General features: G+C 44.6%; 1 protein-coding gene across 1 annotated transcript in view; it reads right to left on the bottom strand.

Moving 5' to 3' along the window:
- The window catches only part of phlpp1 (PH domain and leucine rich repeat protein phosphatase 1), a 47,486-nt gene extending 35,168 nt beyond the window's left edge, over positions 1-12,318 (bottom strand). The window contains exons 1-2 of the mRNA XM_065954099.1: positions 11,576-12,318; positions 9,826-11,481 (exon numbers count right to left, since the gene is read on the bottom strand). Coding sequence (XP_065810171.1) covers positions 9,826-11,479 — 1,654 coding nt within the window. The 5' untranslated portion in view covers positions 11,480-11,481; positions 11,576-12,318. The remainder of the gene's footprint in view (positions 1-9,825; positions 11,482-11,575) is intronic.
- Between the last annotated feature and the right edge of the window lie 2,010 nt (positions 12,319-14,328).

Here is a 14,328-nt window from a genome sequence, read left to right as displayed (position 1 = left end):
TTTTAACGCACATTCATTCCCGACTAAGTGCAACTAAGTTACCTGCATCTCCGGCACGAGCGCCATGGCAACACATGGGGCCTGACACAGAAGTCTAAAAGGTAACTCCTGTCCCCCCCCCCCCCCCCACACACACACACACACACACACACACACACAGTGAAAAAGGTGTCATTTTGTGTTCTGTGTACCGGTGAGCATGTGCTAGCAATCAACATATAGACAGATTCCAGAGTAAAGAGAAAGGCATGATTTAAGTAGGCGGCGGCAGTGTTTTTCAAAGATGCGCTCCTAGAATAGCCGTGGAGTGAGCGGAGAGACTGGATGATAAAACCAGATCAGCGTACTGTACTGTGATATCATGTACGTATGTGTGCGATTGGTGGGATGAATAATCTTTTAATAAACATTTCTTTTTTTGTTGCTTTAGCCTGCTTCTGTCTGAACTTGTTTTACTCACACACAATGTTATGAGAGTAAAGTTTTCGTGCCATCTGACTGCCAATGAACCACACTTTTTAAGTAATAACATCTAGAGAGATTTTTAAGATCCGTGTCAGTAACACAAAACAACACTGCTGTAGTGATGTATGGCGTTTGGTGCCTTTTGCCAAAAAAAATTTGGGCCCAGCTGATTCCAGATTCCCATGAATCATCATGCCTTATGCAGTAGGCCAAGAAACTGCCTTTATAGAAGCAGTGTGTGGTGACAATGACAACATTTATATCACTGGTAGAATTATTAGCACAATGAAGGGCGGTCAAGCTACTCTCAAGTTTTCCCTGAGGGGTGCTGACACACTGATAAGTACATTTTTGTTATTGTCTGTACTTAACCTCGAATGCAATTCATTATAAGGAGCTATGAAGGACTCCGGTAGCTTAGCTAAATCTGGCAGGCAGCCATTGGGATGCTTCTGGTTTAGGAGTTTTTTATTAAAAGGCAGCCATGTTGTTGCATTCCTTTTGTTAGTGGAAAAGCTGGAGTGCAATAAGAAGAGTGCAAGCAATAACAAAGGTAAACAGTGAGCATTATTATTAATAGTTCAGCTATTCTGCTATGCTATTAAGTAGTACAACGGGCTCTGCAGGACACTGGTTGCTTTGGGGTGATGGAGAAGAAAGTTGTGCAGGAGGACAAGCAGCTACAGAGTCAGTTGTTGTTTAATCCCACAGAAGGAAAGGCCACAAAGTAATCAGACCCCAGATCTGTGGTTGAAGCTACAATCGGTCCAGTTCAGAGCGGAGAGAAAGAGAGGAGGGCTTTCACACAACAAGAGTGAAGAGAGAGAGAGAGCGAGAGAGAGAGAGAGAGAGAGGGAGAGAGAGCGAGGGGAGGAGGAATTAAAGGGCCGCACTCTCCCTGATGATGCACACGAACAGGACGAGTGAATGAATGAGATTGTGATGTTGTTGCACATTCCCTCTGCCCCACATGCTCACTTGTTTCCCCTCTTTCTTCTCCTTCTCTCCCTCCTCTCTCCTTTCCTTCTTCTTTTGTTTTGTTTAAAATTTAACAAGGTCTGGAACAGTGGAGGGCTAAAGCGGGCATCCGGGGTGTTTTGGCTCAGCTTCATGTCACATGCAGGGGCCATGTGAACACAGTGGCACTGAGAGAGAGAGAGAGAGAGAGAGAGAGAGAGAGAGAGAGAGAGAGAGAGGGGGGGGGGGGGGGGGGGGGGGGGGGGGGGTGATGGGGTACTGGATCGGGAGAGTAGTGAGAGAGAGAGAGAGAGAGAGAGAGAGAACTAAAGAGGGGAAGTCTTTAAACCAGAGGGACATGGAAGCAGTGAGGGTTAGGAAGAACTGGGTGGCATTAGAAACGACTGTGTTTATGAGAAGGACACCACAAGGGAAACAGGAAGTAGTGAAAGGGATAAGCATGGGTGAGATAAAACAGAAGTGCAAAGGACAAGGACATGGGTCGAGAAAGTCAAAAAGTAACTTCCTGGTGAGGCAGGTGACAGCTCTACTTTTTTTGTTCCAGGGAATGGGCGATTATCAAACTGCACAGCTAACAGCACGAGACAAACAAATTGGCCATGTTAATGATTGAGAGTGGCCGCACATGCAGGGATGTCTCTCTGGACTGAAAAGTGTCCCTTTAGTTTCACTAAGCTCAGCTTTTACGGGCCTTACAATCTAAACTGGCGTTTGACCTAACGACTTGTCGAGCGATTTCAAAGTCACAGACATTTTTCCTCAAAAAAACCCAAAAAAAACCCAGAATAACATCATGAGCCCCCGTGATCTCTGTCGTTCGTTTAAGGTGGTCATCAGATATGAGTTATACATGTGTTATATATTACAAACTAAAACAATATCAGTAATATTCTGTTAAAGCAAGAACTACTACATAAAGAAGCACATCATTTTTTGTGACTCCTGCCTAGCTATTGAAAATAATTTATTATTACAAATACCTACAATTGCCTGAGAGCTCAATGCTCCGCAGCTGGAGAAAGCACCTTCAAATAGACTCAACACAACGGAATGCTAAAAACATTTATATCAATTTAACTTTTTTGTAGCGCTTGAAAACGAACTACGGATACACAACCATACAGCAAATATCCAAAACACCAAAAAGTAGAGCTTTCAGGAGGCATTAAAAGTGCTGGACACAGCAGGGATGACCTTGTTGTTGACATATGAATATTTTTGTTGAGTTTAACTAGGAAATCATCAGGCCTGTATTTCATCTCTCTTTTAAATGAGTTTCAAGGGTAATAAAATAAACAAGAACACTGTAACCAAAAACATGCATGAAGTTTCTCAGCTGAGGGCGTGCACAGACTCGTCTGCAGGGGGGAACGCTGAATTGAAGAAAGCTTTCTATTTCAAAAGGCGAATTTTAATACAACAGGTAATCTTACACCTATGGCTTTGGAATGAGAGAGTAGATTAGGCTTTTGCTTTGCCAGGTCATCCAAAGTGCGTGCAGCAGTTTCTTTTTGCGCAGAGTAAAGCTGTAGCAGAAGTCAGGACACGGTAACACAGAGGTGATTCCAATACTTTTATCATTCACAAACTGTGGCAACAACAAGCAAGTCCAGGCCATATGCTGAACTTTTGAATGACCCCTGGCTCTGTTTAGTTTTGTGTTTTTGAAGTGTGTTTATTTGTACTTTACTTCCTTTGTCTATATTTGCAGTCCGTTAGTCGTGCTTACACTTAAAACTATGAGCAAATAGTTGTGTTTTCGCACATCCAGCATAAATAGTACAACATTTGAGGGAAGCGTGACAACATTTCCGCTCTGTTTTTGGTCCCCATCACATCCTGAGGGAAATGTCCATCTCATTAGCGTCTAAATGTTCACCAAGCTAGTTGCTAATTATTATACATGCAGTGTGAAGCTGGGAATAAGCATAAAGAGGGCTTTAAAACCATTTATTCACCTGCTCACACAAATGCTACTACAGTAGTGAGAGTGGCTTTAAAGAGCACCTAAAAAGAATGCTGTGCTGTGGATATGTACCTGCAGGATCAAAGTCTGGTACCTCTGAGGTTGAGGCTGTGTTCTCTTTCTAAGCTTTACTGGGAAAACACACAATCGACCATAAGGAAGTATCACTCTTGTGCTTCAGCACTTTTTGCAAGAGATGAACTTTAAACTAGGTCATCTCATATCAACAACTCGGCCTCTTTCTAATAGAGCAGAGTCCATAGAAACCAGCTCGGCTCCACCCAAAACAACTCACCTAATCTCGTTCTGACCAGATGACACAAACAAAGATTTGGGGACATGTTCGGTGACCCTCTAAAGTCATTTGCCACGATACTATTGGCAGAACAATTACACTGCTTCACCTTATGTTTGTCGGTGCAGATAGGTGCTTCAGTAAGAATCTAAATGTCCAACAAAACAGCGGCCCCACAACCTTAATAAACCAGTCCTCTTGTAATTACTCAATGCCTTATAAAGAAAATAAAATGCTTAGAATTTGAAATCTCGTGCACAATGTGAAATTCTCTCTCTAGAGACTCTGGCTTTGTAAAACAAATCAGTTTAAGCACCACTGGAGCGCTGGTATTTAAAAACCTCCCATCCAGGAATTGACACAGTTCTGTCCCGTACACTGGCAGGCCGTGAGTTCCCTAATCGGAATTTTTTGGGCCTCTTTAATGCTGAGAGTTGCAGATGTTGCCTGGTATTAGGCTATGCTGCTGCTGATCAAAGCTGCGGAGAGTGAGCCCCTAGTGGCCTGACTCTAATCCCCCCCCCCCCCCACCTCGCATGCATGTGGTCTGAACAAAAAAGGGAGTGCCTCCTCGCTTGGGGACAGTCAGCCTTCTTCATGACCCTTCAGAAGGGGGGAACCTTTTCACATCCTTTGCCTGTGAGCACCACAGACTCCTACCCTTCCGAGGTTTCTGAGGTCCTGTCGGCAGGGGCAGTTTGACAGGCAGCCGAGGGCTCGCCTGCTCCCAAGAGGCAAGAAAATCACTGCCCTTCCCTGCCCCCATTTCCAGATTACCCATCTGAGAATAGGCCTGCAGGCAGACAGGAGTGACATAGCAGCGTGGAATTGTTCAGCCTAGATTTAGCTGCTTACCGGAAAGCGATGAGAATTTCTACTGCATGCCGCTCTGTTTCTTTTTTTCTTATTTCCACAGGGAGCAGGGGCTAAACACAACTGTTCAAGTGTACACACGCGCAGAGATGACAAGAGAGAAAGAGTGCTTTTAAGTGTGCTACAGCTGCAGAAATACTAACCAGAACTGCCTTTTATTAATCATTTTTACAGAGAATTAGGGGGACGGTCATTTATTTTTGGAGTGAAAAGCAATAGGCTTGGGAGAGATAAAGAGACATGAAAAGATAAATGGAAACTGTCAGATGGTGTGAGGGAGGAGGAGATGCGAGGAGAGATAGCAATCGGAGAGGGAGGGGGATCGATCATGAGAGAAATTGAGAGAGGGAGGAAGATTCCGCGCAAGAGGAGAGGTGGGTGGGAAGATGTCAGGCAAGAAGGCAATCTATATTAGACAGAAAACAGTTCCCCTGGCTTTAACTGTTACAAGCCGACACCGCCATCCACTCCTCTCGATGTCTGCATCAGTAGACACACGTGTGAATCCTCCTCCGGAGATATGCACATTCCAGCTCCTCGCTGATGCTGTGCGGCCACATTTCATTTACGACCACTTGTTCACGTGCGGCTTGCACATGAAGAGACATGAAATACATGATCTACTCTTTGATCGCTCACTTTTGTCTCCACTGCACATAAACACCAGGGAATGCATACAAAACCTCACCGACACATGCATATTAGATTTGAGCTCTGGAACGTGTGAAATCTGATTACACAATTACATAATGACTCAGCAATAGGCCATTAAAAGGACCATTAGCTGTCAGGCCGTGACACGGATGTGAGAATGGGTGAGGCAGCCTCACTTCGGCAAAGTCCTGCAAGGTGTGTCAGCATTGATGGGGATGCTGCGGTGTGGGTAAGCTAATCCATGTTTTGAAGATTTAACTACAACTGACACGTGAGTATTGCAATTCATAAATCCCCGGTGACTGGTGGAACATTATTTGAATAGCAAAATTCATTCAAACTAACCCACAGCGAGGGATGCTGGTGTTTTCACCAGGATAACCAATGAGCCATCCTGAAAACCCAAAAAACAAAACAATGACAAAATCAGTGCAGACTGTTCTCCTTCTGCCTCTGAAAATGTTTTCATAGAGATGCGCAAGTGTGGGAGCAATCTGGCATGTTGACTGTACGCGGCTAGAGCGACGTGGCACAGACAAGACGAGAGAGTGAGTGAGCGGTTCTCTGCTTAATAGCTGCCACGGCCTGCTGGAGAAAGCTAGGAGCTTCATTAAGCCTTTAAACCCTGCAGAGTCCTTTAAGTCATCACGTCAGCAGCCGCTGCCTCCTCAGAGAGGGCCCGAGGTTACAGTGGAAGGATACAGTTCTGCATCGAGATTCCTCTGAGCTTTTAGAGCAATTGAACTATCACTGTCTCCTTAAAATGTTAACATCCAGTGCCTGCATGGAATACAGACATGATGTCAGGAGAGGCCAAACCTCCTCCATGATGACTGCTTTCTTTTAACTGTTTCTAATATTGACTAAAACAGTTATACAACAATTATAACAATTGCAGGCCATAATAAGCTCATTCATTTATGATGCCATTAAACAGTAACGGTTGTGTTTATTTCATAATTTTTGAAGAATGACGCTGTAGACTTAAACGAGGTGATGACAAGGTTTTAGCCTTAGAAATGTAAAATAGGCCCTACAGAAAAAATATGTTGTAAATAAGCACCTCAATGTAAGTATAAGACTAAAAATAATTTGGGAAAATAATAAGTATAAAATACACTAAAAAGATGCACTTAATGCTAATGCTTAAGTATATTCCTACTATTGCAATATTTGTGATTTTTTTGTTGTTGACTTTTTTACACTGATAAAGAATTTTCACACTTTTCTCTTGCTCCGTAACATTCCATTTGATATTGTTTTCCACATGAACAAACCTCCTTCAGAGTTCACCTTGCTGGCAGATGCCGAAAAAGGAACATGAAAATTGCCTGAAAATTGGGTGCAACTTGTTGAAACTGTTATGGGCCCCGACTTTCCTTCACAGGAGTTTGAGCTATAAACCTGCAAGGAGCTGAAAGGAACTAATAGCCTGATAAGAGTCTGGGTCAGTATATGCGCAAGTAGTCATTAATTTTCCTCATAAAGCGGGCCGCATTTTTAACACCGCTCTAGATTTACAAGAATCTGCTTTTAAAAAGCACAACATTTCAACTTTAATAGGTCGAGATCACTGAATGCAGTGGGTATTGCTGAAGTGCATGGAAGAGAGTGTTAGTGAAGCTGAGTAGGCTAATGAATCTAAATTATTTAGTGTGCTGCTTTGGTTTGGTTAAGAACTCTGGGTCCTCAGCCTCCAGGGAAAACCCTTTGCCTGTGGGTGTTAGTATGCCATTTCCTTTTTGTTTGCAACAAACGCAAACTCACACACTCCAACATGTGTGTCAAGGCCAAGAGCAATCCTAACAGGGGCAGCTTCATTACTTAGGGATGAGGATCTCCTGTCATAAGTGACACTGATCTCGACCCTGTTCTTAGGCAATTATATCATTGCTCTGACTCCTGTGTAAAATTAGAAAGAAACTGCTAAACCAAACTGTCTACTTTGTGTACTTTTATTTAAAGCTGAGGCATTTTGGGCCTCTCAGCAGCAGAATGTGCATGTATTGATTATATGAGTCTGTGCATGCTTTTTTTTTTACTCTTTTCCTTTCTACTCAAACTCTAATAAAGCTGCCTCTGCACTACAAGAGGCTCCTGTGTGGGCAGCTATGAAAGGATCACTCGTCAGCTTGCCAAAGAGGACAGCGGCCCTTTGATCTAGGCAGCCTTCTGTACATGTGTATGTGTGTGTGTGTGTGTGTGTGTGTGTGTGTGTGTGTGTGTGTGTGTGTGTGTGTGTGTGTGTGTGTGTGTGTGTGTGTGTGTGTGTGTGTGTGTGTGTGTGTGTCTAGTGGGGCAAAGTGAGTTTCTCATCTGGCCTCTGCAGAGTCTGTGCACTCAAAAGCATGACCTGAACTTTTCAAAGTCAAACCAGCCTCTGCATTGTCCAAAAGGATCGGGGGAGACACACCATGGCAACTCCTGGACTTAGCTGCCTCTTCCCATCATCCTCCTGCTTCCATAATCATGCTCAGTGCTGAGCACCTCATCTGTCGCTCATATTAAAAATACAGCACGGTTTGGAGGGTGCTCATACGTACAATCTTGACCCACAGTCAAATCTAACATGGCAATACAAACTTTAGATACTGGACTTTCTGTATTAAAGACAGCTCTGCATGCACAGACATGCAGACAAAAAGGCCTTTAGTGTGACTGAGGTCTACAGTTGTGGCAGCTGCGCCTGAGAGTCAGCCAGCAAGTCAGCTGAGACATTTCCCTATCTCTACTATCTGCTCAGGACCACCATTCACAGACAGCTCAACATGTGTCAGCATGGTGTGTCCCTCCCCCCCCCCCAATACCTCCCCTGACCCCTTGCTCTGCTTCCTCCTTGGCATATGTGCCTGACATTCTAGACGAGCCGGCATACATTCCTCACATGCTTCCATCGTGTAAGGAAACGGGGGAAGAGCCGGCCAGACATGTCACAAGAGCATGAGCGCTGCTTTGTCTTTACAGTGAATGCTTCTGTGTGATTGTATGAAAGTGCTCTTCAGTGCCTTTCTCTGTCGGACTGAATGAGAATTAGGCCCTCTGTGCAGGCTAAGTGTTGAGTGGTGTTATTGGCTGTGTGACGGGAGGGAGGGAACTGGGTGGAGAGAGCGCTCAGGTGACCAATGTTAAGCTGTCTCACATGGGATGTGAAGGCGTCACCCTCTGAGAGGCTTCAGGGTAACTTTAGCAGTCTTTAGTGGCTGCTGGTCAAGCTCAGCTGACTGCACAGCCTCGCTCAGCTACATGAACATCCATCCGCATGAGCCCCAGTGTGCATGCTCGTACAGCCTGCCAAATGATGCTATCTGAATGAAATCATTCCACCTCAAGCGAGCCAGGATTCAAGAGCACAATAGGTCATGGAGCGCATGTGACTGTAAACGTGAGCCGGAGTACATGTGGCCATTTTCAGCTCGGTATTGAGTGACCTCTGGTTCAACAGCCTCTTAGGACAGGAAGCTGGAGAGTATTAGTGCCTCTCTAGTCTTGCTCAAACCCAACAAACAGTTTATCCTCAACTATCCTAAGCAGACACTCTGACCAGCCCCCTCCCTCTCCTCATCTCAATTCATTTCCCTCAGCTGCGACAGCAATAGCGTACTAGTGATGGAGGCAGTGGCGTGGTGAAGAAAAGGGCTTCCTGCGCTTTAGAGGAGCACGTTAACCCAACTTGGCAGGCATTTAGTTAGTGTGACAGTAGCCGTGCTAGATGCCAATAGGACAGGCACTGTGCAGCATCTCAATGACCAGAACTCACTGGGTCCACAGAGAGGGTTTATGGTCCTCCCAGCCATACTTCTCCCCCCCCCCCGCCCTACTCTCGATCCAACCACAAAGGCATTCAGCCTTTTCATTAGGATGATAATGGGGCAAAAGCCGGAAAAGGGCCCCCATGTCTGTGCACCATAAGTTGTGGAGATGTCTTTGTGACGATGTCATGCATGTCCATGGGAGCGTAGTGCGCTGCTGCGGTCCAACAAAGTCAGCCCAGGACAGAAGAAGCTGGAAATGAAAGGTCCCTGAGGCCAGGTAGATCTGGCAAAGCGGGAACCTTTCGACCATGACCTCACTCTGAACCAATCATGCCATTACACAGTTAAACCTGAACATGGTGAATCATCACTAGGAAACAAGGTTTAGGTTAACACACTACCTAAATTGTTGCTGCTGCTGTTGCTGCATGACCCAGCAAAGGTCATCCTCTGCACTTAGCGTTGCCTGACGTGTGCCGCAATAATATCAGTAACATCTTGACCTCATCTATTCAGTCCAACACAAAATTAAAACGCAGAAATCTGGGCTCATGCTGCTAACTGTTTGCAATGACCGGTGTTCAAATTCAGAAACCACCCACCTGCAAAAATGATATACTGTCTCAGCAAAAGAGGAAATAAATTGCTGCTTGGCTCTTATATTACAATGTCACAGCTCTGCATGAATGCACCTGCCTCATTTTGTGATACAGGTTGACAACCTGTAACAAACACTGCCAGCAATGAGACAAACAAAAAGTGGGCCTAAAACAAGTCAAAGAGTAAGTAGAAACCTCATCAGGTGAGAATGTGATCCTATCTGAATGCATCACTGAACTTACCTGCATAAAAACGTAACAAGGAGCCAATTTCTGTGTTGAGCCCTTCCTCTTGAACTCTCCACGGGTCCTTAAATCCAAGCTTAAATAGAAAGTCATTCTGAATCTGCAGAGGCCTATCATCTGGGCTAAGTCTCCTGACAGCCTCACCGTGCAGTTGAACATACAGCGTGGGGCTGGAGTCACAGAAATCTCCATTGTGATTGGTTATCAGCCCTGATTTTACAGCACTCTGGCCACAGTCCGGATCTTGGATGTCAGGTGAATTACCTGTAGAACAGGCTCTTGACAATGAGCCTGCGCTACTGCTGGGTGGCAAGTTGCCCAGACTGTGCGGGTTGAGTCTGTTATCTGGCCCCATATTGTTTGTCATGTTGTTTATATGCTCTATGTTGCAGTGCTTGTAGTTGGCAGTGACAGCAGTGATCCCATTTGTGTGATGTTGGGAGATGGGGTCCATGCTCGTGTTTGAGGCAGGACAGTCCAGCTCCAGTTCGTCTGAGGAGCTGCCATACATGTCGTGGCCCTCTGTGGCACTATCAAATGAGGGGCTGAGGATGGAGGCCTCCGTACCTAGGACCATGTCGTCGCTGAGGGAGTCCCTGTGCTCGCTGAGCCGGGCCCCAGAGCTCAGATCATCAAATGCACTGCTCTCCACATCCGAGCCAGAATTTAATCCATAGCTGTCCACGCCGTTCCTGTGCTCCGAGTCATCATCATTGGGGGTATCCATGTTAGAGTTAGAGTTTAAATCTGACAGAGAGCAGGTAATGTTGTCTTGTGACTCTGATTCAGGGCTGAAAAGTTTTCCACCAACGTCCTGTTGCTTTTGCCTCTCATCTGCATTCTCCATGAGCAGCAGCCTCAACCTGTCACTCGGATGGCCCCTTAAATCCGAAGATTCCAGGTGATTCAGGTGGTTGCATTTTATACTGGAGCCTTCATTCACTTTGCAGTGGTTATCGTTATATTCATACTTCACGTTGCAGTTGCCATTTTGGTCAGTCTTGGGGTTATCTTTACAAAAAATGCGCATCACGGAGCTCGACTTGCTGCAGAGTTTGCTGAGACGGAGCGCCACCTCGCCGGCTGTGGTGTCCATAGTGCAAAGAACCGGTCGGGGATATGAGGGCGTGAGTTTATCGTGGACGTGCACGGAGCCCCGGTGGAGGTCTGCTCGAACCCACTCGCGGTCTGCGGGCTGCAGCTGCATGCTCTGCCGGTGCTTGAGCAGAGTTTTCCGATCCAGACTCCGAGTGTGCAAAGACGCAGAGGACGGGGCCGAGTTCATCTTCGCGCTGCAGGCGGCGGTGACAGCCGAGGCGGCGGTGGCTGCAGCTGCGGCGGCGGAGAGATTCCTCTTCAAGCGCCTCCGTCTCAACAGGAGGGAGCTGGAGTTGCTGGACGAGCCCCGGCCATTAGACGCCGCGGTTCGGTTTGACGCACTTGAGCCCGTTGTCGAGGCGGAATGAGACAGGCTATTCCCGTTCTTTGCCTCGACGCGGGAGGGAGCCGAATGTCCACCGCCATCATCCTCTGGAGTCCCCCGGGCGACAGACAGTCCGCTGGGCTTCTTCATTAACTTGGTCGCGCCTCCATCCGACGCGCCATCAGCAGCAGCAGCAGCAGCAGCAGCAGCAGCCTGCACACTTTCCATCTCTGCCAATGAAAAGTCCCCCACACTAAATAAATAACGGTGCGCACTTGGTTACACCTACAACATCTACATTTAAAAGCCTGAATACGTGCCCACCGTGGTAAATGTCCGCCAAATGGGCGGTGTTGCCGACTTATCCCACTAGTAGTCATTCACTTCTTGCCTTCCTTTTCCCCGTCGGAGTCTCCTCCGCTGCTCCAGTGTATAAAAAAAAAAAAAAAAAACATTTTACCGATTCAGTTCAGAGGGAAGAGGCTCGTCGCGCGGGGACATATCAGGGCGGAGACGTGACTTGTGCGTCCCATTTAGAGCGAAACACAGTGCTGGAATATGAAATGAACGTCGGCCGACCTCCTACGCAAATACCGACTGTTATATATTCATGAGGAGGACACAAGATGGGGTCGCTAACAACAACGCGTTGCATCTCGGGAAGTGTATTCCGCCACTCAGCCTTCCGCTGTACCCACCGCTTGGGGAAGAAAATATGTCACGACTTCATTTCCCGTGTTGCGCCTTCTTCCGGTTCAGTCAAGTGAGGCGGTGAACAGATGAGAGGCGTAAACATAGCGCCTATAAATTGTTCGGTGTTGCCGCTTCTGAAGTGCGTTACCTCATTATGCTGTAGTGTTTCAAAATCTTTTGAACTGTGGGTTTCGTATAGTGAAGCAATGCTGGATCACACTCAGCCCGTCTAATAGTCAACTGTTGAATATAAGTGAAACTCTGGACGGTCCATAAATAAAGTTCAACTGTGGATTGCTCCCTTAATCTGTCTTCTCAAGAAACTTTTTGCTCTGGAAAATTAATCCTCTCTGTTGGTCTGTTTTTTTTTTTTTTTAAGACTAGTGGTGACTAGGCAAATAACTTCAGCACCATCTCATCAGGACGCCATTTCACAAGGCAGAATAGCCCGACTAAGTCCACATGCTTTTATTTTGTAGTATTTCTCGCCATCTAGTGGAGAGAACCTTGACTTTAACCAACAGTCTGCAGTCTGCAAGACCCATGTTATTGATCCAAGCCCACCAGTACGTCATCGGTACATGTTCCGCCCACACTTGTAATTTCTACAAGTTCTGCCCACTGCAATCTTCTGTGACCCTGCAAAGGCAGTGTGGCTTGGTTAACTTTAGTTCGCCATCTATTTTTATTGAGTTATTTTGACGAACAAAGTTAAGTAGCCTACATATGTCATTAACGTTACATTTATTTGGGGTTGATATAAAAAATAAAGGCCTTATGTCTTAACTTTTGTATTCAGTAAAATTATAAAGTTTATTTTCTTATTACAGCATAAAGAAATAGAAGTATGTTTTATCGTCTGAAAGACTAAATTAGAATATTAGAAGTAAAATTTACAAATGAATGTTGTTTAGTTTCATTTTGTCTAAACATGTAATTATAGCCTATTACAAAATTTTAAATGATCATAGCCCTCACATAGTCTAATACACAGGTATTTCAAATACATGTCCATGACTTTTCCAAATCTTTCTGGCTTAAATCATTTTCTGAGACATTAAACAAAGGCAACGCTTTTCATTTAAATTCACTCAACAAATGAACTAAGAACATTTTTATTTACGATATATGACTCAGAAAGTGCCTCCAGACATATTAAAGCTGTAGTATCCTCCAAGGCGTATAGAAGAAGCCCTGCAGCCCGTCTAAGCAGATGGTTGGATGGAGCTGAGAGTAAATAAGAAAAAAAACATTTTCATACTCAAAATTTCATCAAAAATACAAAAATTATGCAATCTAAGCGTGTAATAAACACAAATAATTTCAGTAAGATGACATAATTCTCTATGAATACTTACAGTAATTTGATTGTCATATATCATACTTATTTAAACTAACGCTTTTTACAAAGTGTACAACTTTTGCTATTGTAACAGTTGGTGGTTGAATAAAATAAATAGCCTATTGTTTAAATAAAATAAACATTGTTCGCTTTAAAAGAAAGTTTATCAACTCTGGTTGTGATATAATCCTGTGTTACTTGTATGAGTGACTTAAATGCTTATATTTAATAAAATACTAGTTGTCTAAGGAAAATATTTTTACTTGTCTGTGTGTCTTTCAAACGTTTGACCACAACTTCCGGGTTTTTTTGGCGGCAAAACCATCGTGGTTCTCTGCTGAGATTCGGACAGGTAGGCTACATGTTCCGCCCCTCTCTTGCAGCCCGCAGACAGACCCCTCTCACTTTATCCCTAACCTGTTTTGGACAACAACATGGTTTTGGAACATAGAACAAACATTGTAACGAGTTTATTTCTGACATATTGTGTGTTTCTTTTGTCTCTGGAAGGCTGCGTAGGCCTTGATAATGTTGCATGGACCTTTGTGACTGCCAGATGTGGTGCAAAATGTTTCAGATTTTACATCCAACATATTTTTCATTAAAAGTTCAAGTGTGTTAACTTAACTTGATCCCTTACCAGTGGTCTAGGCTAAATGTAAAAGGCTAGCTAATTTAACATAATGCTACTTGGACAAAATAGTCGACCTAAATAAGGTAAGCTGTAGGGTTGAGGTGTATCTCGATGTCTATTAGTGCATCCGTTTCACCAAATTCCAATAGAATTTGCTCCATAAATTGATTCTTTTGGTTACAACAAATAATGCTGAGTCAGGATATTAATTGGTAATTTGAGTGGCCTAAATAAGCTAATAGCCTATTGTTCTAATCTTTAAGGCATTTTTAAGGTTAATCTTTTGAGTTTTTTTTAACACAGTGATAACACACACCTTTAGTATTATACAGCCGAAGCCTTTAAACATCAGAATCAAATATATCCATAGGGCCAAGGGCACCTTGTCCCCCAATTTGGATTAATTGA

This window comes from Labrus bergylta, chromosome 4 (assembly GCF_963930695.1).
Source record: "Labrus bergylta chromosome 4, fLabBer1.1, whole genome shotgun sequence".
Taxonomy (NCBI): Eukaryota; Metazoa; Chordata; class Actinopteri; order Labriformes; family Labridae; genus Labrus; species Labrus bergylta.
Note: the sequence above shows the minus strand (reverse complement) of the source record. Positions and strands in the feature narration are given on the sequence as shown.